General features: G+C 50.3%; 1 protein-coding gene across 6 annotated transcripts in view; it reads left to right on the forward strand.

Moving 5' to 3' along the window:
- The window catches only part of ARHGAP39 (Rho GTPase activating protein 39), a 117091-nt gene that overhangs the window by 51529 nt on the left and 37801 nt on the right, over positions 1-27761 (forward strand). For 3 of the 6 annotated variants that reach the window (XR_006014840.1, XM_042020854.1, XM_042020858.1), the window contains exons 1-3: positions 14942-15030; positions 16130-16561; positions 26993-27073. Coding sequence is in view for 5 of the 6 variants with exons in the window: in XM_042020854.1 (XP_041876788.1) it covers positions 14957-15030; positions 16130-16561; positions 26993-27073 (587 nt within the window). In the remaining variant the exon portion in view is untranslated. Of the gene's footprint in view, positions 1-14941; positions 15031-16129; positions 16562-26992; positions 27074-27761 lie in introns of those variants that run through there. The other 3 variants (XM_042020857.1, XM_042020855.1, XM_042020856.1) reach the window with 1 other exon arrangement.

Below are 27761 nucleotides of genomic sequence, written 5' to 3' on the forward strand. Positions count from 1 at the left end.
GTATTGCAGCATCCCAAATCCTCGCTGGAACGAGGATGGAGGGAAATACGGACAAGTCCTCCTGCTGCTGTAGGAACTGTTCCTTTCCTTCCTGGATCCGGGCTGGGCCATGAAGGGATGGGAGAGCAGCTCCAAGGAGAAGGACTTGGGGGTGTTGATGCATGAAAAACTGGACATGGCCCATCCATGTGCGCTCACATCCCAAAAATCCCCCATGTCCTGGGCTCATCCCATGGCGTGGGAAGCAGGAGAAGGGGGAATTTTTCCCCTCTGGGCTGCTCAGGTGAGATCCCACCTGGAATTCTGCATCCAGCTCTGAGGTCCAACAGCAGAAGGACGTGGAGCTGCTGGAGCAAGTCCAGAGGAGGCCACGGAGATGCTGCAAGGGCTGGAGAGAGGCTGGGAGAGCTGGGAATGTCCAGCCTGGAGAAGGGAAGGATCCAGGGAAACCTCAGAGCCCCTTCCAGGGCCTAAAGGGGCTCCAGGAGAGCTGGAGAGGGACTGGGGACAAGGGATGGAGGGACAGGACACAGGGAATGGCTTCCCACTGCTGGAGGGCAGGGTTAGATGGGATATTGGGAAGGAATTCTTGGCTGTGAGGGTAGTGAGGGGCTGGAATGGAATTCCCAGAGAATCTGTGGCTATCCCTGGAAGTGTCCCAGGCCAGGTGGGATGAGGCTTGGAGCAACCTGGGATAGGGGAGGGTGTCCCTGCCCATGGAAGGGGGTGGAATTTCATGATCCCTGAGGTCATCCAACCCAAACCATTCCATGGCTCCCTGTGATGTCTGGGATGGGTTTATCCCATCTCCCACGGTCCTTGGCAGTTGTTCCCATGCCAAGTATCCCCAGTTTTCCCGTTGGCCGACCCGACACCACCAGAAACACCGGAGAAAGGAGGAGGAGTGTAGGGGGTGAAACCAAATTTTTCCAGGCTGGAGACAGCACAGGAACAGCTCTAATCCTCCAAATGGGATTCCTGCCCACAAAACCCTCGGAAAAATGGGAATGAGGACTGACACATGGGAGCAGGAGTGTGTTGGGTCCAACTTCCACAGGCTGGACAATCTGGGAGCCTTCCCACTGGATTTTTCCTGCTTTTCTCCCTGCTGGAGCAGGCTGGGATAACACAACCACGTATGGATACCTTTGGATAGCGGAGATCTCTGGGGGCTCCTAACAAACAGAGCATGGAAAGGCTGGATCACCGGGATCTCCCCCAGGTTCCATGAGGAGCATCCAGGACCAGGGAATGGCTCTGCCCCTGCTTCAAGCAGCCCAGATGGTGCCTGAGCATTCCCGGAATGTCTTCCCAACCGTCGGATAACTGGAGTGGGGGAGAGCCTCTTCCAGATGGATCCGCTGCGGATTCCGAGAGGGCACCGCGTTAATGCCGGCGCTTAATGAGCTCCTCCAGCCCGGAGAGGAGGCTGGGAATGGATCCAAGTGTCCTCTCCGCCTAAAGGGGTGGTGGGGAAGGGAAAAGCAGGATTTTCCATGGAAAGGATGCACAGCTGCAGCATGGAGGGGTCTCCCCTTGGTCGTTTTCCAGGTTTTTGGCCACCAGGAATGGTGGGGAGATGTCCATCCTTGGACATTGGGGTGTTTGGATGCTGAGTGGGAGAATTCCAGGTTTCCTGTGCTTGGGGGAGGAAAGGAATGTGGGCCCCGGTGACCTCCAGATGCTTCCTGAAAGATGATAAAAACAGGGAAACGAGGTTATAAAAGCAGGGAAAAACGGTATTGGAGAACTGCGATTTCCCATCTCCCATCTGGAATGAGGACTGAAAAATCGGAAAAGGGAGGGAGGGGGTGTTCTGGCCCTCCTGGAGAGGTTTTTGTGGGAAGGATGCTCTTTTCCCTCATTGCTACATTCTCATCCTAAATTCCTTCCTCCTTTTCCTGCTCTGGTGGGGACGCTGAGGTTTCCTTTTCTCCTGTGTTTAGGGAACTCTGGGAAGCTCCTGTTGCACAAATATCCAAGATTTTTAGTGGAAAATGAGCCTTCCTCATCCTCACTGCCCATCCAGTCCAAGTTTTGAGGAGTATCCTACGGGTGGGAGCCTCTGGAATCCACTCCTCCTGCCAGAGGAGCCTCTGGAAGCAGCAAATGCTCCCGCACCTGCCAAGTCACTCTCCCGTGGTGGGTTTGGGATGAGGTTTTGCTCTTTGGGAATTCCTTCTGGAATGTTCCTTCCAAGGAGTGGCGGAACATGGAAGTGTTTGGGTTCCTTGTGTGATTTTGGTGCCAAAGGAGCATTTTTAGGTGGAATGTTCTTTATTGGCATCCCTGCTTTAGTTCCCAAAGTGAAATATCCACGTTTTAATCCATGGAGGGGGGCGCCCCCCCCCGCCCTTTTTTTTTGGCTTCCCCATTTCTCTTTTTTTTCTTTTTTGAATTTTCAGGGATATTTAGACCTGTTTGGAATTTTCCTCGGAGTTCATGAGCTGGTCTAGTCCTGGATCTGGTGTGTTTGAATTCCCTTTCAAAGTTTGGAATGAAGTCATTATTCCCTGTGGGAATCCTTGGAGTTCCAGGGAGGGTTTTTAGAGGGGTTTTTCTGCAGCATCCAGGGGGGAACTGGGATCCACTGGGATCCACTGGAACCAGTGAGGATGGATCCGTTGGTGGCTCCCAAAGCTCTGGATACAAACTCCAGGTGCTCCAAGTGTGGTTTAACAGCGGCACAAAATCATGGAATGGTTTGGGTGGGAAGGAACCTTAAAGATCACGGAATCCCATGGGTGGGGAAACCTTCCACCATCCCAGGTTGCTCCAAGCCTCATCCAACCTGGACTTGGACACTTCCAGGGATGGGGCAGCCACAGCTTCTCTGGGAATTCCATTCCAGCCCCTCACTACCCTCACAGCCAAGAATTCCTTCCCAATATCCCAAATTCCCGATCAGTTTAAACCATTCCCTGTGTCCTGTCCCTCCATCCCTTACCCCAAGTCCCTCTCCTGAGCCCCTTTAGGCCCTGGAAGGGGCTCTGAGGTTTCCCTGGATCCTTCCCTTCTCCAGGCTGGACATTCCCAGCTCTCCCAGCTTCTCTCCAGCCCTTGGAGCATCTCCGTGGCCTCCTCTGGACTTGCTCCAGCAACTCCAGATCCTTCTGCTGTTGGACCTCAGAGCTGGATGCAGAATTCCAGGTGGGATCTCACCTGAGCAGCCCAGAGGGGGAGAATTCCCCCTTCTCCTGCTTCCTACAGCTCCAGCGGGAAGGTGTGGATGAATATTTCTCCAGGATGGGGGAGAAGGTTTGGGAGAAGGGCAAAGATGGGGAACATCCACCTTTTCCAGCTCCCTTTCCCTCCGCCTGTGGAATGACAGATTCCACACCAACTGTGCTGAGCCCTCGGATCCCGCACCCGGGCACGAGTCACGCTGTCGGAGTGATTTATATCCACGGAACATATGGCCCGCTTTCCGTGCGGATAACAAGCGTTCCCTCCGTTTTCCCTCTGCTTTTCATCCCTGCTCACATTCGGAGGAACAATCCAGGCTTTTTCTTTGGTGCTTCACCCCTGGATTTGGGAGCGGAACAGGGAGTAGGGAAGCAGCGCAAACTCCGACAACCACACAGATCCCGTGATTTTCCTCCTACAAAGGATTGAGGGATTTTGTGGCTCCTCTCAGCAGTGGGGGGGGGGGGGGGGAAAGGTTCTTTTCCCAAATGGGATTTGCTGTCTGGAGCGCCCGTCTTGGAGCTTGGAAGCACTCGATGTTTTCCAGCCTTATCTCCCAGTCCTAAAAATATCCCGGCGGCGCTGTCGGGAAGAGGGGGGGAGAGCTGCTTCCGTATTTTTCTCCCTATCGGGGAGGTTATCGGATATTTAGGAGGTGACCTTGGGAAGGTCATCTCATCTTACACCTTCTAATTGCTCCCATCATCCCAGGGACGGTTTTTTTCAGGGATCGAATTCCACAGGGTGACGGCAACGGTTAAATGGAGTTGACGTCCTGGGAACAAGGATTCCTTGTTTTCATCCCAGGGGCTTGGCGTGACTCATCCCAAATCCTCATCCCTCCTCCTCCTCCTCCTCCTCCTCCTCCTCCTCCTCCTGGATTCCTCCCTCATCCCGATCCCAGCCGTGGTGGGGAATCAAATAACGACAGGTGGCCTCGGAATCACCTGCTCGCCAGCAGCTGCCGCTTCCCGAGGACAAGGGAAAACCATTCCAAAGCCCCAGCTCGGGATTTCCAAGGAATTCGACCCCCGGAGGAGCCGTGCCAATGTTTGCTGCGGCTCTGGCAAAGGAAGGAGGAGGAGGAATATTTTTCTCTCCGGGTCAGATTTGCTGCTCGTAGTTCTCTGCTGTTTTTCCGACCTCATTCCATGGATGTTTCGGAGTTCAAAAAGCACGGGATGTGCTCTGAGCCTCGTTTTCCTCCGCTTGGGGTTGGGCTTAGCAAGGAAAACAAGTTTTTTCCAACTTTTTCCTCAGTGCTGCTTTTCCCTTAGGTTTGTTGTGGATTATTCCTTGTTTTCTGCCATTATCAAATATTCCCTTTTTCCTCCCAGTGATGTTTATCCTGGGAAATCTCAGGAAAGGCAGACTTGGAACTGGGATTTAAAGTTATTCCATTCTGGAATTTAAATTTAAGGATGTGTGTTCAGACCTTATTTTCCCTATGTTAAATCCATAAAATATCCACTTCCCATGCTCCGATACCACTTGAATTCCCAAAAAAAGGTGGATTTTTACTGCTTTGTTGGAATTTTTGTCCTTTTCCTGCTGTTTTCCAACCTCTGTGGCATTGGGGATCCCACTTTTCCAATCCTCATCCACGCTTGGGCTTTTCCTCCATCCAGGCTCCACCTTTTTAAGTTTAAAGCTTTAAATTGAATCTTTTTCCCCTCAGGATTAGGATGAATTGAAATTTATGGAAATGAGGGTTTCCCAAAGGAGTTAAAAAACGGGAGTTTAAGGAAAGGGTGTTTTGGACATGTGGTGAGGAGGGTCGGGATTCAGCAGCTGCGACCGGAATTTTTCCCTGCTCTGCTCCGTCTCTGCCTCCCCGCAGCTGCCACTGACCCAAAAAGCCAAACTTGGCTTTTTTCCCCCCTTAAAAACCCCATCCGTAGGGAAAAATCAGGGATATCAGTCAGAGAATCATGGAATGGTTTGGGTGGGAAGGGAAAATCCCATCCACTCCCCCCAGACACCTTCCCCTACCCCAGGTTGCTCCAAACTGGCCTTGGACACTTCCAGGGATGGAGCAGCCACAGCTTCTCTGGGAATTCCAGTCCAGGGCCTCGCCCCCCTCACAGCCAAGAATTCCTTCCCACTATCCCATTTTTCCCTGCCCTCTGGAATGGGAAGCCATTCCAGAGGCTGTATCCTGGTGATCCAAGGGAAACGGGGTAGAAATTGGGAATTAAATAAAAAACCGGTTTAGCTGAGCTGGGGTGATTCCTGCACATATCCCTCTCACAAGGCAGCAGCAAAACCACCAGGAATTTTGGGATAAGGAACATCCTTTCCAGTATTTTAATGGACTTTTCTGGGTGGGAGTTTTTGTGGTGTTTGATTTCCAGCTTCTGGCGTTTTCCTTTACACGGAATACAAAGTGAAGACACCTGAGATGGGCAGAATTCCTTTTTCTGTAGGAATTTTTGGGGCGGGGGGGGTGGGGGTGGAACTTTCTTCTTTCAATTCTCATCACTCCGGGTTTTTCTCAGATTGCTCCAGGTTGTTGCTTGTTCCTGGGTTTTTGGCTTAGGGTTCAAAGCATTCCTCTGGATATTCCCTACTTCCAAAGAGCTTATTCGCATTAATAACCCATTAATCATCTTTTCCTCTGAAGATTCCGATTGGAAAAGCAAAATAAGATTAATTTGTTGCAGATTTTTAGGAAGTCTTTGAGTCAGTGTTGGCAAGTCCCACTCAGATAATCTTCACTCGGATTTCTGGAAACTTCAGGGCTGAAAATTTGGGATTTGGGAGCAAATTAGAGCTGATTTGAGGAGTGGGATTTCATGGAATGCTGCCATCCAAAATGATCCATCCTCAAGGTGGGAATCATCTGCTCCAGCTTCACCCAACCCCCACCTTGGTCCCACCTCGGAGGTTGGAAAACCAGCTCTTCCCATCCCAAAACCTACCCCACAAATCCTGGGAATTTTTCTCCAGGAGGACAAGTCAATGGAAGGTGTCATGGTTGTAAAGGCAGAATTTGGATCCATTGGTTTGGATCTGGTTTGGATGGAAATCCGTGAAGGCTTAGGACTTTATAAAAAATCATGGATAATGGATCACAAAGTTCTCCTGGGACCGTGGATTTTCTGGGGCATCTCCAGTTCAGGAAGTTTCTTATCGATTAAAACACTCTGAGGTTTTTTTGGGAATGCTGTCCCAAAACCCTGGAGATGTTGGCACCCCCCAGCCCCTTCCCTGGGATCGCCACCTCCTCTTTCCCTCCCTATCCCATTCCATGGTGTCCTCCAGCTCCTCTCCCAGCATTCTGGGATGATAAACAACTCTTCCAGCTCCAGCCTGGTCCTGCAGCCTCTCCCACCCCTCGGCAAAAAGAATTTCCATCCTTCTGTCCTCACTCGCCCTCTTCCCTTTAACTCCAAACTTTTCCAGGGCTGATATCCCCAAGCCCTTGACCTCTCCGAGGTTTAATAAGGCAAGAGGCTAAAAAGTGATTAATTGGTGTCAGGAGAGATATCGGATCACAAAAGCCTCCGGATAAAATTCCAGAGCTCCTTTGAGAGGCTGGAGGTCGAATCCGAGTGAATTCGCTGCTTTCATGTGGATCCTCGATTCATCCCGGGCTGTTTGTGTTATCAGCTCTCTGGCAGCTTCCTAGATTCCTTTTTTTTCCTCGGAGTTTCAAGGAGATAACGCGCAGCTGACGCCAGCGCTGTGAAGTTTGCATTGGGAGCGTCGGAAAGTGGCCAAACGTGCTCCGATAAGACGGAAAAAAATCCATCCTTTCCTCTTTCTGAAGCTGCTCTTTGAAGCCTCCAGGGGTTTTTTGGGAGTCTTATCCCTGTGTCCTCCAGGCCAGAAGGGATGGGACGATGCCAAAGGCATGGATGCCAAGTGGGATATTGGGAGATGGAGGGGTAGGAATGTTTTTTGTGGCTTCGTTCCATTCTCCACAGCAAAAATTCCTCCAAAAAAGGGGAAAACCACTCAGGGCAGAGCAGGGTGATCCTTGCCTGCTCCTGGGGATTTCCTAACCTTGGAATATCCCATTTAAAAGCTCTTGTCCTCCTTGAACTCGTCTAATTCTCCTTTGAACCTATTTATGGGATTTGGCTGCGTTGCCGAATTCCACGGCTTAATTAGGAGCTATGGAAAGTCATTTCCTGGAGTTGTCTTTTAAACTCTGGAGCAACCAATTAAAGGGGGAAAAAAAAGTGTGGAGTCATTCCTGGCTCCTCTGCTCTGCAGTGCTTTTTAGGAATAATGGGAAAATTGGGTTTTCACACCTCTGAAATTGTCGTTGGTTGTTTTTAAGGCTCCTTTGGGAATTCTTTCCTGTGAGGGTGGGATTCCCAGAGAAGTTGTCGATGCCCCATCCCTGGAAGTGTCCAAGGGCAGGTTGGACAGGGATTGGAGCAAGCTGGGACAGTGGAAGGTGTGCCTGCCCATGGAATGGGGTTGGAATGAGATGGTCTTGAAGGTCCCTTCAAACCCAAACCATTCCATGATTTGTGGGGATCAATCTCATCCCAAATCTCAGAGATTTTGATTCCCAGTGGAAATGAGGGCATGGCAGCAGGGACGGGATTTTGGATTTCATGGAATATCACGATTTGGGAGCCTTCGGATGGTGCTTGATCCAACACTGGGGAACATCAGATTCCCTCTTGGATTCCATCTCCTGATTCCCCGGCAGAATCAGCTGATGGCGGCACATGGAAATGCTCATTTTCCATGGATTTCCTCACAGGGAAGATGTAATTCCATGTAATTCCATTTGTAGCCACCCTCTGTTGCTTGAGCACCTTTGCAAAGGAACCAAAGCTCAAGCGAGGCCTCTGCAATTCCCAGATTCGTCAGAATATCAATATTTAAAAGCCAGATATTTATCCAGATATTTATTCCTTCGGGAAGCAGCTGGCAAGAGCTGCAATTCCAAGCTGGCAGAGAAATCCGGGAGGTTCATCCCTATGCAAAAAATTCCTCCTCCTCGGTTTGGCTCCCAAAAGTGCTGAGGAAGAGCTTGGCCAGCCGGGAGCACACCGGGAGCTTTCCCAGAGCACATTCCAAGCCCTGGCACATCCCAAGACATGTTATCCCGGTTTAACCGGAGCCGGGAATTACTCCGGGGGTATCATTTGGGGTGCAAATCATTCCTGGGTTGCAAATCCCAGGGCTGTATCTCCAGCAAATCAAAGGAGGAAGTTGAGAGCTGACGCCGTCGGATCCATCGGGCCGTGTTATCCCCACATTCCACCTCTTCCAGAGCAGCTGGATGAGCAGGAATATCCCAGATTTGGATCTCTGGTGGTCTGTAGATAAAAAAATGATCTTCAGGGTCCTACCAGTCATTTTTAGCTGTTAAATTCCCTCCGGACAATTAAATATCCGATGGTTTTCCAGTCATCACCGTCAATGGCAAAGGGAATGGTTGGGATGGTGCAGGGTGGAACAAAAGGTCTTGAGATGCCTTCAACTCCCTCCCCCTTCCCCCATGGAGCAGGAAAAAAGACCCTCAAAGTCCTTGGAATGGTGGTGGAAAGAGAAAGGACCTGCTCATGTCAAGGTTGGGAATTTGAAACGAAAAATGGGGAGATTCAGTTGGATATTGGGAAGGAATTTGGTTACAGTGACGGTAGGTGAGGTCCTGGAATGGAATTCCCAGAAAAGCTGTGGCTGCCTCATCTCTGGAAGTGTCCAAGGCCAGGTTGGAGCAACCTGGGATAGGGAAAGGTGTCACTACCCACATCCAGATGGGCTTTAAGGTCCCTTCAACCCAAACCATTCCATGGATCCCTGGAACTCAACGGTTCAATGGTGTTAAACTGGGAATCATCATTCCCAGGCTTCTCCCGTCATTCCCATCTTTTCCCAGACGAGTGGCTTGGGTTCCCCGGTTCTCCCTCATTTCTTCCAGTCCCTGAACTCAGCCACCAAAGGATGTGAAGAAAAAGAATTCCAGGCTTCCATTTCTTCCTAGAATGCCTCTTTCGTTCACTTTATTCCCAGAAAAAAAAGCTGGAAGTGACAACCTTGGGGGCACGAGTTTCATCTTCTCCTCCATGTCTTTCCAAGGCTTTGGTCACTCTGAATTTGGATCCCAAAATATATTCCGGAGCAGGAATTTTTCACACTGACAGAGGGCAGCGTTAGGTGGGATATCAGGAAGGAATTCTGCCCTGTGAGGGTGGTGAGACCCTGGAATGGAATTCCCAGAGAACCTGGGGCTGCCCCAAGGGGATGGAGCAGCTCTAATTAAGGTGATTTTCCCTTAATTAACGATGCCCTTTCCCTTTTCAAGCACCTTGACATCTCCATCCTTGGAATTTCTCCCATCTCTGCATTCCCAGCACAGACCCAGAGCTGGATCAGCTCCCAGATTTCCACCCAGTCCTTTATGGATTTATTTCATGGCTCAGGGATCGATCCAACGCCTGTTCCCAGGGTCGCCAGCTGGAAAACTGCTGAGCAAGGCAGGGACAAAGCTCTTCATCATCATCAACATCCAGAGGACAGGGGTTCTTTTGTTGAATCAGCCTTTGGAAAAGCTTTTCCTGACCAAAAAAACCTCCTTGTGTTGATGTTTTGGAGGAACCGGCCGCGATTTGTGGGATAAGGGTTTTTTTTGGATTTTTCATGGTAATAAGGTCATTAGAGTCTTGTGGGATCATGGAAACATCAAATGGGCTGGGTTGGGAAGGACTTTCAAAGGTCATCGAGTCCAACTTTCCACGGGACCAGGTCGCTCCAATCCCTGTCCAACCTGGATCGTGTTGGGATTTAAGCTGGGTTTTAAGGAGCTGGAATTTGTGTCATTGAGGTTAATTGGCCAAGTTGGGAGTTGACCCCTCCCCCGGTGTCGCCTCGGTGTCACTCGTGGCACCTGGATTAATTCCATGAGCCGACCTGGATTAGGATGAGTTTAAATTTCCGAGCATTCCACACCTCAGATGATTCGGAATTTATTGATCGCTGCAGTCCGAGGGGAAAAACGGCTGAGTGAGCGTTTTTTGGGATCAGAGAGAAGTGGGATCAGATTTCCACATCAATTCCTGGGATTTTGGTTGGAAAGGAACAGCTCCAAGCAAAGACTTGAGGGGAAGAAGTTGGAGGAGCTGTTTTAAATTCCTGAATCCTCCAAAAAGAGAGAAATTAAGTCCAAGCAGGATCGGCTTTGCCCAGAGCTGAGGCTTCAGGTTATCGGAGAAACAGGGAAGAGGGGGAATGGTTTGGAATTAAAAATGGAGAGGCTTAGTTTGGAATTGGAGAAGGAATTCTTCCCTGGGAGGGTGGTGAGGGGCTGGAATGGAATTCCTGGAGAAGCTGTGGCTGCCCCTGGATCCCTGGAAGTGTCCAAGGCCAGGCTGGACAGGGCTTGGAGCACCCTGGGATAGTGGAAGGTGTCCCTGCTCATGGAACTGGATGATCTTTAAGGCCACTTCCAAACCATTCCAGGATTTCATAATCCTCCCAGCCATCCTATAATATTCCTGCTGACATCTCTTCTTCACCCCGGCCACCCTTGAACCTTCCCCTGACATTGCCCGGGGAGTCACATCCCTTCTCCATCAAAGCAGCACCGCGTTAACACCCGGATCCGACGGCTCCTGCCTCCCGGAGCTGGATTTTTCCCTCTTTTTCTTTAGGAAAGGAATGAGCAGAAACAACGGATTCGCTTTGATAGGGAATTTATTTTTCCCTGAGGTGGCTTTAGGGTTCACTCTCCGCCTTGCCAGCACTTTTCCATCACTGGAATTGTTGTGGATTCATGTCAGGATGGAGCAGAGGGCTTGGATTTCTCCCACTCTCCTGGAATAGCTGTTTCCAGCTGGGAATGCAGCACTGCAGGAGTCCCGTGCTGGATTCTTTTCCAGATCCTTACAAATGCACAGCTCCTGGTGTTTATGTTGTTATGAATCCAGACCTCTGATTTTGCCTGACATTTCCCTTCTGTCCTGAGGGGTTGGTAAAAAATGGGATATGACCTGGCGGGGTGTGGTCACATCCCAGAAATTCCCAGTGTTCTGTGGTGTGGGCAGCAGGAAAGGGGGAATTCTGCCCCTCTGCCCCGCTCAGGTGAGACCCCACCTGGAATTCTGCCTCCAGCTCTGGGGTCCAACAGCAGAAGGATGTGGAGCTGCTGGAGCGAGTCCAGAGGAAGCCGTGGAGATGCTCCAAGGGCTGGAGCCCCTCTGCTCTGGAGCCAGGCTGGGAGAGCTGGGAATGTCCAGCCAGAAGAAGGGAAGGATCCAGGGAGACCTCAGAGCCCCTTCCAGGTCCTAAAGGGGCTCCAGGAGAGCTGGAGAGGGACTTGGGACAAGGGATGGAGGGACAGGACACAGGGAATGGCTTCCCACTGCCAGAGGGCAGGGATGGATGGGATATTGGGAAGGAATTCTTCCCTGTGAGGGTGGTGAGGGGCTGGAATGGAATTCCCAGAGAATCTGTGGCTGCCCCATCCCTGAAAGTGTCCCAGGCCAGTTTGGAGCAGCCTGGGATAGTGGGAGCTGTCCCTGCCCATGGAGTGGGATGACCCTCAAAGGTTCCTTCCCACCCAAACCATTCCATGTTTTTCCACGATCATCACCAGTGGCGTGGTGGACAGAGGACACCTGGAGTCAAGCTACCACAGATTTGCCTTGGAGTTTTGGGGAAAGAACACTCAACTTCCCAAAATTCCACAGCAAGGGATGGGACCACAGCGATTCCATGGCTCGGCTTTTCTGGAGCAAACAGTGAAACCACCAGAGCTCTTTTCCCGTTCTCCATGGACTGGCTGAGGATCCACCCCTCACCCAGCCCTCATTCCATGATTTTTTTTTCCCATTTAACACCTCCCCAGCTGCGCCCTGAGCAGGTGACTCCTCCTCAGTGGGAAAAGCTGGAGTATTTTTCCTTAACTTTATCCCACTCCGAGCTTTTCCAGCAGCTCCAGCTGCTCCTTTGGGTGCCTGCCCTGATTTTTTTCCCTCTGCATCCATCAGGAACGACCAAGAACAATTCCACCTTTCAGGTTAATAATGTGCTTCCCTAAAAATGGAATTACCGGTGCAGAAAAATGCCCCAGCTCCCGAAGACTTTGATATTCCCTGGTTTATTGCTGACACTCAGGGATTCGGTTCCACCTTCGTCAGCCCGGGTTTTCCAAGGTCTGGCATTAAGGAATTGTGGTTTTTTCCAGAGGCTAAAATAATATTTTAAGTTAAATATCCCTGAAAAATCAGTAATAAATAAAATAAAGGGTGTACCAAGTAAAGTAGTAGTAATAATAATAATAATAATAATAATAATAATAATGAAGTGGATAATAAATAATGGGGATAGTGAATAAAACGAAGGGTATAATCATTAATGTTAATTAATAATAAATAAAATAACAGGCAGGGGTTGGAACAGATGAGCTTTAAAAGCTCCTTTCACCCCAACTCATTTAATAATTCCATTATTAGTTTAAATTTTTATGAAGTTTGGAGGGATTTTAATTAATTTTAAGCTTGGAAATAAGATTGGAAATAAGATGGGAATCAAGATGGGAATCAAGATGGGAATCATTGTTTTGGGGGGATTGGGCTCTAATGGGGGGATTTGGGTTCTCGGACATGTTTGGTTCTTGGATCTCTTGGATATTTTGGTTTGGGAATCCAAAGGGATCACCTGGGAGTGGGAGATTTGGGGAGCAGAGCACCCCAAGTGCTGTGGAGCCGCTTCCAAGGTCTCCAAAACCTTGCCGAGAACTGGGAATTTGAATTGCCTCATAAAAAACAGGAAACGCTTTAGGTTGGAAGGGACCTTCAAGATCATCCCATTGCCTTTCCTGAACACGCCCCAGTCCCTCAATATCCTGGGAATTCCAAACCTTCCCTGGGCTGGGATAAACCAGGTGCCGTCGGCCACCTTGGCCGGTTCTTTGGCCAATCCCGTTGACGATCCAATTCTCCAAAGCTGGAAGCGGCTTCCAGTTGCAGTTCCCTGCTGGATTGGGTCCGAGTTTTGCAGAATGAGTCAAGCCGTGATTTAGGATAGACTCTTCTCCAACTGCTTTTAATCTCTGTTCTGCAGGGAAAAGCTTAATTATGGATTTTCCTCTCTTTTCCCAGAGGAGTTGGACACATTTTCATCCTTTAGGGGGTTTCGAGCCGATCTGGGAACCCACAACCTGAAAATCCCACTCTTTTCTCGATTGTGAGGTTTAAATCCAGTTGGAAAATGAGCTGGATCAGCGGAGGGCTCAGGGCCAGGCTGACACCTGGGACCCCTCTCCAGGGACTATTTTTCTTGCAAATTGGGCATTTCTGAAGAGCCTCCAGGGATTCATTCCCAGGAAAAGGTGTCAGGATGCAATCCATGTGATTCATCATTGTCTGATTCCCTGGATGTGTCAGGTTTAAGTGGCACCTTCCTTCATAAGCCTCGCTTAGCTTTTTATTCCTTCTTATCTATTTCTAGACATTCCTTAAAAGCCTTGTAAATGCAGACAAGGATAAATCCCAAATAACTTTATTTAATTCCTTCGATTTTTTTACATAAACCCACGCAAAAAAACCTGAGGAATTTGAATAAGGAAGCGGATCCCAGAATGTCTCAGGTGTCCTCTGGATGATCCAGAGGCGACAAGTGCAGTGTTTGGGGTAGTCTGAAAAATCAGTGGAATTCTCTGTTCCTTGGGATTACGGCTTTTTTTAATCCTGTTTGGAATTTCTAAGCTCCCGTTGCTGCTGGATGATCCCAAAAACCTCTTTTGTTGTGGTTCTGAGTAACATGGGTCAGGGCAATTCCAGGAAAACATGAATGGGGGGAAAGGATGGAGAGCAGCGCTGGGGAGATGGAATTGGAGGTGTTGGTGGGTGAGAAGCTTCACATGACCTGTCCATGTGCTCTGGTCCTGGAAATTCCACATATCCCAGGCTCATCCCACAGTGTGGGAAGCAAGAAAGGTGGGAATTCTGCCCCTCTGCCCCGGACAGGTGAGACCCCACCTGGAATTCTACTTCCAGCTCTGAGGTCCAACAGCAGAAGGATGTGGAGCTGCTGGAGCAGATCCAGAGGAGGCCATGGAGCTGCTCCAAGGGCTGGAGCTGCTCTGCTCTGGAGCCAGGCTGGGAGAGCTGGGAATGTCCAGCCTGGAGAAAGGAAAGCTCCAGGGAGAGCTCAGAGCCCCTTCCAGGGCCTAAAGGGGCTCCAGGAGAGCTGGAGAGGGATTTTGGACAAGGGATGGAGGGACAGGACACAGGGAATGGCTTCCCACTGCCAGAGGGCAGGATTGGATGGGATATTGGGAAGGAATTCTTCCCTGTGAGAGTGGTGAGGGGCTGGAATGGAATTCCCAAAGAATCTGTGGCTGCCCCATCCCTGGAAGTGTCCCAGGCCAGGTTGGACGGGGCTTGGAGCAACCTGGGATAGGGGAAGTTGTCCCTGCCCATGGGACTATTCCACTCAATTCCATACCATGATTCCCTCCCATTCCATTCCATTCCATTCCATTCCATTCCATTCCATTCCATTCCATTCCTTCCCATGGAGCCCAGGACATGGTTGGGCCTGTTCCGTCCTCACCATCTCCATCCCCGCCACCATCAGGTTTCGGTGTTGGTGCCACCTGTGGTTGCCACCCAGCCCAGGTGTTTTGGGGCCAGTGGTTTTGGGATGATGCCGGAGGTGGGTCCCACAGAGCTGCCGCCTTTTCCCGGTGTTGAAATCAGGACAGAGGGAAGGAGCTTCAGGATCTGTGCCGGGGAGCAGCGGTGCTCCAGCTGGACTGGGGAAGGTCGAATCCATCATTTTGGAGTTTTTGTGGGAAATGCTGCCGGTTTTGGTGGTCTGGGCGGCAGCGCTGGGCTGCGGGGTGGTCGTGCAAAAGAAGTTCATCTCCAGGTTGGTGTTTCCAGTCCATCCAGTCCTTCCCATTCCCTCACAGAATGTGCTTTGATCCCCGGGTCTGGACCCTCAGGGGGTTCAGCTGTGGAGGGCTCGGGGTGGAAGCCGCGATTCCAGGTGGACACTGAGGGGCTCCAAGCCGGGCGTGTGCTTTGCAGACTTACTGGATTTTCCCTGAGAGCCGAAAATCAGGGATTGGTTGGAAGCCCTTTGGGAATTCTCTGGTTTGTGTAAATAATTCTGTGGGACTCGATGGGGGTGGAAGGAAGAGTGGTGAAGTCATTCTTCATCCCGCGCTCACTGCGAGTGCCGAGTTGCGGAACCGTTGGATAGCTGGGATTGGAAGGGACCTTGGTTGATGCTTCCCCTCACTCCTTGTTCTTTTCCAGGCTGGAATGGGTGGGAATCATCGAGTCTCAGACCTGGGAGACTCAATGGGGGTGAAAGGAAGAGTTGTTGTTCTTCATCCCGTGCTCACTGTGAGCGCTGAGTCGTGCAGCCATTGGATGATTGGGGTTGGAAGGGATCTTGGTAGAAGTTTCCCTTCACTCCTTGTGCTTTTCTAGGCTGGAATGGGTGGGAATCATCGAGTCTTGGACCTGGGAGACTCAATGGGAGGGAAGAGTTGTGAAGTCACTCTTCTCCATCCTGCATTTGTGTCAAATCGTGGAATCATGGGATGACTTGGGGTTGGGAGGGACCTTGGTTGAAGTTTCCTGTCTGTCCTTGTTCTTTTCCAGGCTGGAATCGGTGGGAATCATCAAGCCTCGGAGCTGGGAGACTCAGTGGGGGTGGAAGGAAGAGTTGTTGTTCTTCATCCCGTGCTCACTGTGAGCGCCGAGTCGTGCAGCCATTGGATGGTTGGGGTTGGAAGGGATCTTGGTAGAAGTTTCCCACTCACTCCTCGTGCTTTTCCAGGCTGGAATGGGTCGGAATCATCGAGCCTTGGAGCTGAGAGACTCAGTGGGGTTGGAAGGAAGAGTCGTTGCTCTTCTCCGCCCTGCGCTCACATCAAATCACGGAATCATCAGATGGTCTGGGTGACCTTCAGAGATCACTCGGTTGACGTTTCCCTTCTCTCCTTGTCCTTTTCCAGGCTGGAATGGGTGGAAATCATCGAGCCTCGGACCCGGGAGCGCATGTACGCCAACCTCATCACGGGGGAGTGCGTGTGGGACCCCCCCGCCGGGGTGCGGATCAAACGCACCAATGAGAACCAGTGGTGGGAGCTCTTCGACCCCAACACCTCCCGCTTCTACTACTACAATGCCACCACGCAGAGGACGGTGTGGCACCGTCCCCAGAACTGCGACATCATCCCCCTGGCCAAGCTGCAGACCCTGAAGCAGAACACGGAGTCGCCGCGGGCTTCCACGGAAAACAGCCCCGGGAGGAGCAGCAATGTCAGCAGGGAAGGAAGCACCAGCTCGTCCCTGGAGCAGGAGCTGGAGGGCAACGAGAAGGTGCAGGAGCAGCGGTCGAGCCGTCAGTCCAGCCAGTATTCCGTGGTGAAGGAGGAAACGGAAAGGTAAAGGTGGGATGGGTGGGATGAAGTTGGGAATTCCTAATCCTGGTGGTCTCCGGGAGAAAAGAGCAGAGATCCTCATCCTGCAGGTCTTGGGCAAAGACATTTTATGGATCGTTCCTCCAGCTCGACTCTTCATGGGTGTCCACCCAGTTGAATCCTCCACAAAACAAGGAGAAAGAGGGAAAAACATCGGGAGAAGGTGTTTTTGCCACCTTAGGGACAATTTAGATGTTCCCTGCAGAAAGGATCCTTCAAGGAATCATCTCTTGGCCTCTGAAATTCATTTTTAGGATTGGAAATCTGGGTTTAGAGCCCGGTGTGGTTTTAAATGATTTCCCTGGATAAGATCTCCCTAAGGAGTCGGGATGATTCATGCCACACCCACAGGCCTGGGGAGCTCCTGGCCTGTGGGATAATTTCCCTCAGGAAGGAGAAGGGAGTCAGTGCTCAATTCCCAAGGTCCACGCACAATGTTTGGAGACGTTTGTGTTGCTGCTCTGTCGTTGTTTCATCTTTTATGAGTTGAAAGCTGCAAATCACAGAATCATGGAATGGTTTGAGTTGGAAGGAGCCTTAAAATCCATGTTTTTAGGATGGGAACACCTCCCACTATCCCAGGTTGCTCCAACCTGACTTGGAACAATTCCAGGGACGAGGCAGCCACAGCTTTTCTGGGCAACCTGAGGCAGGTCATTAATTAATGGATTTGTCTTCTCTTAATTGATGCCTTTGACCACGTTAAGGACCCAGCCGGGTTGAGGAGACCAAGCAGGGGTGGAATTCCTGTTCCCAACTCCTGCTCCCGACGCCTGGCACCCAGAAACTGCGGCTGGATGGGAACAGGAATAGCCAGCTCAGCAAGTGCTTTCATGTGGGACATCAGAGGCAGCCTCAGCTCTGTACGTTGAGGGAGGTGCCACCTTCCCGAGGTCCTGGAAGAGGCTCTGATGGAATCTCTGAGCCTGGGAATGGGGTGTCCTTGTGGGGCAGGGGGATCTGGGGGAGGGAGATGGGTTTGGGGTTGTTCACTGCAGGCAGACGTGGAAACACAGAGTCATGGAATCACGGAGTTATGGAATGGTTTGGGTTGGAAGGGGCCTTAAAGGTGATGGAATTCCACCTCCCTGACAAAGGGACACTTTCCCCTATCCCAGGCTGCTCCAAGCCCCGTCCAACCTGGCCTGGGACACTTCCAGGGATGGAGCAGCCACAGATTCTCTGGGAATTCCATTCCAGTGCCCCACCACCCTCACAAGGGAGGAATTCCTTCCCAATATCCCATCCATCCCTGCCCTCTGGCAGTGGGAAGCCATTCCCTGTGTCCTGTCCCTCCATCCCTTGTCCCAAGTCCCTCTCCAGCTCTCCTGGAGCCCCTTTAGGCCCTGGAAGGGGCTCTGAGGTTTCCCTGGATCCTTCCCTTCTCCAGGCTGGACATTCCCAGCTCTCCCAGCCTGGCTCCAGAGCAGAGGGGCTCCAGCCCTCAGAGCATCTCCATGGCCTCCTCTGGACTCACTCCAGCAGCTCCACATCCTTCTGCTGTTGGACCCCAGAGCTGGAAACAGAATTCCAGGTGGGGTCTCACCTGAGCAGGGCAGAGGGGCAGAATTCCCACCTTTTTTGCTGCCCACTCTGTGGGATGAGCCCGGCACATGTTGATGGAGCAGGATCCCATTCCCGAAGCAGCGTGAGGGGTTAACAGGGATCAAGGGATGGATTTTAACCTCCCTGGGATTTGCTGCAGGAACAGGGGCAGCATCAGCAGCTCCCTGGGGGAAGGATCATTCCCAAGGTGGGATCAGCAGCTCCCTGGGGGAATTCCCACATCAGATCCGATTCCCCCATCGGATCCAGCATGGACACTGCAGGTGATTTAATCCTTCATGTCCTCCACCCACACATTCCCCGTTCCCAGTGCTTGGGCCTGGCAGGTGTATTATGGGATGCAAAGCCGCTGGATCAGGTGGGAGGAGGGCTGGACTCTCCAATAGAAAGCGTTAATCCCTGGAAATCTGCTGGAGGAAAAGAGGAATTCAGCCCTGGGCTGCGTTTGGCTGATGGACGATTGCGAGTCCTTGAATCTCCAGGAATTCCAGGTCTTGGTCTTTCCAGGGATTTGGATTGAGCGGGATCCCAGGTCTTGGAGCTTTAAAAATTAAATTAAAATTGTAAAAATTTGGATGCCACTAGAGGGAGCAGAAATTCCTGCTGACTGGAATTTCCACCTTCATCCCTGGAGGTGACAGGGCTCAGCTAAACCATGGCTGCATCCCACTCTTGATCCTCATATCCTGGCTGGAAAAAAATCCCATTCCCTCATTTTCCCCATCCTGGGAGTGTCCAAGGCCAGGCTGGATGGGACTTGGAGCAACCTGGGATAGTGGAAGATGTATCTGCCCATGGAAAGGGCTGGAACGGGATGATCGTGAAGGTCACTTCCAACCCAAACCATTCCATGATTCCATGAGTGTTTTCCCAGATCTTGGTTGCATTTCTCACAGAAGATCCGCAGCTGGAAAGGAGCTCCAGACGTTTCCAGGTGGAACCTCCCAGTCCAAGTTTCATCTCACGAAGTCTTATTTAAAGATTTCTGGATAAGCTCAGCTCGTCTGATGGGAAAAGGGAATGTGGGATAAGTGGGAAAGTTTTTATTGGAATTCACACCTGGAGCTTCCCTTAAAATTTAGGATTTAGGAACCAGAGCGTCTCCAGGTTTGGTTGGAGATGCTGGAGGCTGCTCCCAATCCATTCCTCACGCCCATGGGCATGTTCCATCCCACCCGTGCGGGTCAGGGATGCGTCAGCCCTTGGAATCTACGGGGAATTTGCTGTTGCCAAGCACCTGGATCCCGCCGGAATCACCTCACACTTCCATGGTGAGGTGGGATTTGTTCTAATTAGCAGCCGGATCCAGCTCAGGAATCAACCCTGGGATCTCAACAGCAGCTTTGTCCTGGTGGTCTTCCCAGAGGGATTTTCCAGCCTTCCCCTGGAGTTTTCCATGCTTGTCTTAAAATGGTGGCTTTTCTCCGGAGCGTGACTTGACAGCCATGAAATCTCGGAGCGGGAACGTCAGTCGGATTTTCTGTCAGGTCACTGGGATTTTCCACGCTGTCAGGAAGTGTCTGAGGTTATTGGTCCGTGCAGGGCTTGAAATCCTTGGAGAAGGTGTCAGGCAGGGAGAGAGAAGCCTTTTCCATGGAAAACTCAGCTCTGCTGCTGCTTTTCCAAGGAGGACTTCCAAGTGGAAGCTTGAATGACAAGGAAGTGGATCTTTGACCATCAGGAGAATTTTCTTTGGACCAAAACACAAGAATCTCAGAATATGATGGGTCTTTACCCAAATCCCATCTGCTGGGAAATTGTGCCCAAGTTATTCCTCAGAATTCCCACTTTTTTTTGCACATCCCAATTCCAAAGGCACCAGGATATCAGAGAAGATAAAATTCAGCATTTAAATCTTCCTGGATGAAGTGTGGCTGAGCTGGAATATCCAAGGAGGATTCCCTTAAAATCCAATCCCTGGAATACGCCCGCTGGAGCTCTCTGGGATCAAATCCCGCCTGCAAGCAGCAGCCGTTTCCTGACTCCAAAAGATCCCAAAAAAGCAGCATTGTGGAATAAGAGATGACTCAAACCCCTGAAATATCCCAGTTTTGAGCGTCCCACAATTTTTCCTTGGAATTCTCTCCATTTATTTCCTTTCCCAGAAGGCGTTGGGAGGAACCTGCCGTGCCCGGGTTTGGAAAACAGGTGGATCAATGACATAAATCTCCGCAGCATCTGCTGCCCGAGGATTTTCCAGGTCCCTGCAGGGATTCCCAGCCTTCCTTCCAAGACGAGCCTCCGGTGGGAAGAGAAACCCAGGACTTGCTCCGGAAAACCGCACGGAAGGGCCGTGGCATGGAGTAGATCCTCAAGGCCTTCCTGCCCAATGTCATGCATCCAGGAGGAGCTTAAGCCTTGGAATTCCAGGTGTTTCTTCACCCAAATGTTGGATTTTCCCAGGTGGGTGACGTCTCCCAGTGTGAGGAAAGAGCTGGGAATGTCCAGCCTGGAGAAGAGAAGGCTCCAGGGAGACTTCAGAGCCCCTTCCAGTGCCTAAAGGGGCTCCAGGAGAGCTGGAGAGGGACTTGGGACAAGGGATGGAGGGACAGGACCCAGGGAATGGCTTCCCACTGCCAGAGGGCAGGGATGGATGGGAGATTGGGAAGGAATTCTTGGCTGTGAGGGTGGTGAGGGGCTGGACTGGAATTCCCAGAGAAGCTGTGGCTGCTCCATCCCTGGAGATGTCCCAAGTCAGGTTGGAGCAGCCTGGGATAGTGGGAGCTGTCCCTGCCCATGGCAGAGGTTGGAAGCGGATGGGATTTTCCTTTCCAACCCAAACCATGGGTTTGATCATTTGATGAAGTTCTTCCATGAAATTTCCATGATTTGATGAAGTTTTTGCTCCACTATGGGAGGAAAAAAAACAAAAAGGAAGTTTTTAAAGCCTGGAGCTCTTGATCCTGTTGAAACTTCTATATGGATCTGGATCAACCCTAAAAACTGCGTCATCCATCCCATCCCTTAAAGACAAAGAGGAATTTCTCCATCTTGCCAATTCCCGGTGTTGTGGGAACCTCATCCCATTCCCAGCCCACGGCATTCCACTGCAAATCCTTCTCTTCCCGATGTTTTATCCACAGAGTGGATGGGTAGAGCAGGAGGTCCCGGCACCGACGTCTCCCTGGCTCCGGTGGCCGGGAAAACCACCATGGGCTCTTCCTGCCCTTGGAGCAGGCTCTGAGGAATCCCAATCCCTGCTGCCAGCCCAGGGAAGGGAATGTTGGAGGAAATTGTTGGAATTCTTGAAACTCAGACTTTTTTCTCCCTTTTATTTGCTGCCTGTGGCAGAACAGCCTCATCCCTGTTTTTTTCCAGTTCAATCCCCCTGGGACAACTTCCACAAAATCCCAGGTTGCTCCAAGCTCCATCCAACCTGGCCTTGGATACTTCCAAGGATGGAGCAACTACAGCTTCTTTGGGAATTCCTTTCCAGTCTTTGTTTGCTTTGCTCTTTCCCTTCCCATTTTCACCTCTGTCGGACACACCTTGCACAATCCAAGGATTCCTGTCCTCAGGACATGGAATTATCTCCTCCTTCCACCCTTCTGGAATCCATGACAAGGAGCTGAATCCATCCCAGCTGAGTTGTCCTGAAGATTTTTTAAATTTAAGGATCACCAGGAAATTTCCCGGCTTCAGACTCTTCCCCTGGTTCCATGAGAGCCTCAATTCCCCAAACCATGAGGCAGGATGTTGGGAAGGCTCCCAAATTCAGTCTTCCAATGGGGTTTTTTTAGTGTTTTATCCCAGGTTTTGACTTCTTCCCACCCATTTCACGGCAAAAATCCAGCTCATGCTCCGAGTGACTTTGGATATCCCTGTCCGTGGCAGAGGAGTTGGAATTCCGTGGTCTTTGAGGTCCCTTCCAATGATTTGGGTTGCTCCAAACCCCATCCAACCTGGCCTTGGACACTTCCAGGGATGGGGCATTGCCGGAGCATGATGGATGTCTTTGATAGGATCTCCCAGCATTCCCAGATTTATCCAAAGACTTGATTTCCCCCATGGAAGATTTTCCTACTCAACAATTCCTTCAGCTTCAACCTCCTTCCCCTTTTCCCCATACTGGGGGTGCTCCAACAGGTGCCAGGTCTCATCCCACCCATCCGGGTGAGTTTTGCATGGAATTGTTAAGGTTGGAAAAGACTTCCAAGATCCTTGAATCCATTTTCCAGGCTCAACAGCTGCCAGGGGCTCCTTCCTTAAATTCAGTTCTTCGCTGTGATCCTTGAGTTTATTGAGGTCATGAAGCTCTTGGCGGATGAACCGTCCGAGGACACACACAGATATTTGGGGATAACCAGCGGAAAACACATTCCCAGCATAAACCAAACAAGATTTAACTCCCCTTCCTCATTCCATCCTCAAATATTTCCCAGAAAAAATGCTCATATCCGGCATTTCTTGCTCCAAGCCCGGCTGGAAATCAGGGGCAAAGCTCTGGCTCCTGGCACTTTTTAATATCCTTTCCTTGAATTCCCCACTTCCCGTTGTGAAACGCGGATTAGACGGATATTTGCCTAATTCCTCCGAGCGTTTGCGTCGGTGGCCGGCCCCGAAATTCCGGTTACATAACTCCAAAGAAAACCATCTTTGAAGTTTTATTGGAAGCAGGGGCTGTAATTAAGAGTATGAAGCCTTGCAGGGCTGTGATTAGAGCCGAGGATTAGGAGCCAGGATTTCATTTCTATTCCTGGCTTTGCCATGGAGCTGAGCTATTTCAGGCCACTCACTTTCCCTGATTTTCGAAAAGCTGTGGAATGGTGCCACTTCCTGTTGCAGGTGGGAAAAAGCCCAACTCCTGGATTTATTGATTTTTTTAAAAATTCATTCGGTTTTGTCGTACTGCCAGAGGTTCCCGAGATAAAGCTGCCAGGAATAAATTTGTGTCCGTGCTGGAGGGTTTGTAATCCGTGGTTTAGGGAAAATTATTAAGGGAAAGTCAATTTTATTAATATAAAATCATCTTGATTAATGGAAAATCACCTTTTTTTTTGGAAAATCACCCTTATTAATAGAAAATCGCCTTTTTCATTGGAAAATCACCTTTATTAGTGGAAAATCACCTTTTTTATTGGAAAATCACCTTTTTTCTTGGAAAACCACCCTTATTAAAAGAAAATCACCTTTTTCATTGGAAAATCACCTTTATTAATGGAAAATCATCTTTATTAATGGAAAATCACGTTTATTAATGGAAAATCACTTTGGTATTGGAAAATCACCTTTATTCATGGAAAATCACCTTTTTTATTGGAAAATCACACTTATTAATGGAAAACCATCTTTATTAATGGAAAATCGCCTTTATTTGTGGAAAATCCCCTTTATTCATGGAAAATCACCTTCAAAGTGTCCCAGAAAGGCTTTGGATGTATCCCTCATCCTTGTGTCCAAGTTGGCACATCAGAATCTAGACAGGGACACGATGGATAAAAACTGGATCATCCAGCTCGGAGGGTGGTGGTTAAAGGTTCATTCCCAACCCGACGGTTGGCTCCTCCCAGGCCCATCCCGGCTCCTCTCCCGATCCATATCCTTATCAATAATCTGTGGAGCAGACAGGAGTCACCCCCGTCTCCAGATAAGCTTGAGGGCAGGGCTGGAGCTCAGAGGGATCCTATGGACTGAGGACAGGTTGGGAAGAACTTCCTGAAGCTCAGCAAGGCCAGGTGTAGCCACGAGATGGACAAACCGGTGGCCACCTGAGGATCCAGAAATCCTGGGAAGTGTTATCCCAAGCGCAGGTGAGCAAGGGAAGTTGGGAACATCTTGGTAGGTCCAGGGAAGATTTAATCCTCGTTTGACCACTACTGGGCAACCTCAGGGAGTTCAGGGTTATCAGAAACCTGAAAAACCTGCGAGAATCCAGTGGGGAATCACCAGGATGGTCAAGCTGGAGCACAGGAGGAGAAGATGATGGAGCTGGGCTGGCTTTGCCTGGAGCAGGATTTTGGGAGACCTCAGGACACTTTTCCAAAACCAAAACCGGGTTTCCCGACCAGGCAAGTTTTTAGTTAGAACTGGTTTTGCTTCCTGTGACCAGCTCCGTGTGGTTTTATCCATCGGGATTTCTGGGATGCAACCCAGTGCTTGTAGCCCTGTGTTTGCGGAAGCGCTTGATGCCCACTTGGGAAATTCATTTGGGTTGAGCTTTCCAGATTATCCCAGTTGTTCCAGGTTGGCCAAGACCTGTTTGAGTGGGAATGTCCAGCTTGAGGACACAAACTGGGTCAAGGTGGACACTGCAGGAAGGACCTTAAACATGGAATGGTTTGGGTTGGAAGGGACCTCAAAACCATCCAGTTCCACCCCCTTTCCATGGGCAGGGCCACGTTCCACTATCCCAGGTTGCTCCAAGCCCCATCCAACCCACCCTTGACTATTCCATGGATGGAGCATCCACAGATTCTCCTGTGCCGGTATTTCACCACCTTCATTGTAAAATTCCTCCTTTAATCCAATGGATCTGTTAGTCAAGCAAAATCTATAAGGATTTGGCTTAAAAACCTTGGAAAAACAGCTGGAGGGGGGCAGACAAAGGGCTGGGGCCACGCTCCGTCGCATCCCTGCCTGTGGGAAGCTGGAATAGCAGGAATCCAGCAGTGCTGCTGTTTAAATATTAACGAGGAATTAACTGGGAATCCTGCTCCCGGCTCTCCGGCCAGTTCCACGCCCGCAGCTTCCAGAGGCTGCTCATTAACGCTGAAACCTCAGCCGGTGGCTTTTAATGATTCCCAAAAACTCATCTCATCCTGGGAAAGCGAGCGCAGCCAGCTCAGCCACCCCTGGTGATGTGTGACCACCGCTCCGTCCTCCCGTGGATCCCTGTGGAGATTCCCTGCCCGGCTCCCACCACACTGCCTCCAGTCCAAATCTTTGGGATGGATTCACTCATCCATCAACTCTGTCTGCACAGAAACCTCGTCAGAGATGGTCCGGAGGAGGCCTGGACTTGCTCTGGACAGGGATAATTAACGCTGATGTGAAACGGAACAGCGGGACAAAGCATGGATGGAAACCAAGCCATGGCTCTGATGGATTTGGAAGATCTTGGAACTCCCAAAAGCTCCAAGAAAAACCACCTGTCCTTGGGCTCGGCCGAAATAAGGGATGGAGGAGCATGCGGAACTTGATCCTGGCACCTGGAACAGAAACCTGGGATCTGGAGGAGTGGGAATTCCCTTCTGGAGGGGTGTGGACCTCGCTGATGGCAGTGGGGGGAGCTGTTGGTCCATCCCACAAGGCCACAGGGAATTCCTGTGTCTCTTGGGTTTCATGGTCCTGTTTTGGCCATGTCCTGCTTCCAGGGGAGTTTTTAGAAGGAAAAACCGATATTCCCACCAGACTTTCCCCTGGGATGCTGCTGGATGGGATGGGGGGGGGGCTGCTGGGAAGCAGATCCACAGGGAAGGACTTTAAACAGCTCCTGAACTCTCCTGGAATCCTGGAATGGTTGGGAAAGGACCTTAAAGCCCATCCAGTTCCATGGGCAGGGACACCTCCCACTATCCCAGGTTGCTCCAATCCCTGTCCAACCTGACCTTGGACACTTCCAGGGATGGATCTAGGATCCATTTGAATTCCACCATGGATCTGGGTACAGCACCGGGATCAGAGGTGATGCCTTTCTCTTGGGAATATTGGAGGACAAGAAGGAAATCCATTCACATGCACTGGAGAGGAAAAAGGGATTAAGCAATTCCACACAGTCATAATTCCAGGGCTAAATCCCATTAAAATTAGCTTTGACAGAAGCTTAATTTTATTGCCTCTTGCTCGACTAAAATTTTTGAGCTTTATCCTATTAGGAAGATTTGTTTCTTTTCCCTCTTTTTTTCTCCCAAAACCAACATGGGATCCGAATTTTATTAATGTGGGAGTCTTAATGTGGATACGGGGCGGGGATTTTAAGGCCCTTTTTTTTGTAAACTGCTCGGAGTTGAGTTTTTTCTCCAGATGTTTTCTGATTATTTGCTCCGTGTTTTCCAAACGGGACCAATTCTGAGCACATTCCCACCAGGAATGGCTGTTAAGGCAAAAATAAACCTTTTTCTGTGTTCATTGGCAGCGGGGATGGATAATACTGGAAAGACAATGATCAATACCTGGTTTTGTGCTGTTTTTTGGGAAGTGTTGGAGGGTCTTGGCATGGATTCACGGCCGTTGGAAAAGCATGGAGCCAAAAACATGGATCAAGAGTGGGTTTGATCCTACAGGAAAAGCTTTGAGTCCTTCTTGAATCCCACAAAATCCTTCTTGGACTCCAAGTCCACGTTGAATTCCCAAGTCTTCATTGAGCCCCAGCAAGTCCAAAAATCAGCTTGGAAATTCCATCCTGCACTCCCAGATGGTTTTTTCCCATGTTTTTCCAAGTATGGTGTCTCTTGGGAGTGGGTTGGTGGTGTGACCTTCTCCATCTTCTGGGAACAAGAGCTCTGCGGGCTCAGATTTAGATGAAAATGTGGCAAAAAAGGGTTTTTTGGGGGATTTGCTTCTTCCCACTTTGGCTCTGACCATCCAAGGTTGTTGAGGAGCGGGAGCGGCATCAAGGCACTCGGAAAGGACCATGGGTGGGATGGAGCCGGGAGATGTTTGGGATCTGCTCAGATGTTTTAAGGGAAAATATGATCTTTGAAGGGTTGGACAATGAGGCCTTGATCATCATCTGGCCACCAACTCAATCAATGACTCCAAGCTCAAGCAGGTCCCAGGAGCAGATCCAGGACAGGTGAAGCCCATCCCGATGGGATTCATCTCCATTCATCCTAAAGGAGACATCGACGTTGCCCTTGATAACCCCCATTCACCATTCCTGTTTTCCAGTTCATCGCCTTCCGGAGTGTTTGAGAAGGAATACGACATTTATCGGGATTACAGCACGGAAGGACAACTCCTCCACTACAGGTAGCCGGAATTTCCCTCCGAGATTGGGGTTGGGATGGGTGGCGGCATGGGATAGTGGGGCCGTGAATGACACTGATGTTTTATTCCCACTCTTCCAGTCCTTCTCCTCATCCCTTCCCTTCCTGTGTTGCCTTCAGGTCCTTGTGGAACTCCAGAAGTCCTCAATGAACCCCGAAAGTCCTTAAGGAACCCCAAAAATCCTTCTTGATCCCTACCAAGTCCTTCTTGGACCCCAAATCCTCACTGAACCCCCAAAATCCTCATTGAACCCCATCAACTCCCTTGTTGAGCCCCAAAAATCCTTACTGAACCCCAAAATCCTCATTGAATCCCAAAAGTCCTTCTCCAAAAACCCCCCAAGTCCTTGTTAGACCTCACCAAGTCCTTCTAGAATCCCTCAAGTCCTCATTGAACCCCAAAAGTCCCTGTTGGACCCCAAAAGTCCTCGTCGCACCCCACCAAGTCCTTGTTAAACCCCAAAAATCCAAGCCGAGGGTAAGACCAGATTTTGGGGATTTATGGAGTCACTCCCTGCCTGGTTGCTCCAGGTTTTGGTAAACCCCCAATTCCTGTTTTTTTTCTGGAGTTGGGGGTGAGTTGAGGCACCTCCAGCTCTTCCATTGCTTTCCATGCTGGAAATGCTGACCGGGAAGGGCACGATGCTCCTCATCCCTTTTCCTGGCACGTT

The sequence above is a fragment of the Corvus kubaryi genome, unplaced genomic scaffold (genome assembly GCF_017639235.1).
Source record: "Corvus kubaryi isolate FWS band 111438036 unplaced genomic scaffold, C.kubaryi_AGA036_p1.0 37060, whole genome shotgun sequence".
Lineage (NCBI taxonomy): Eukaryota > Metazoa > Chordata > Aves > Passeriformes > Corvidae > Corvus > Corvus kubaryi.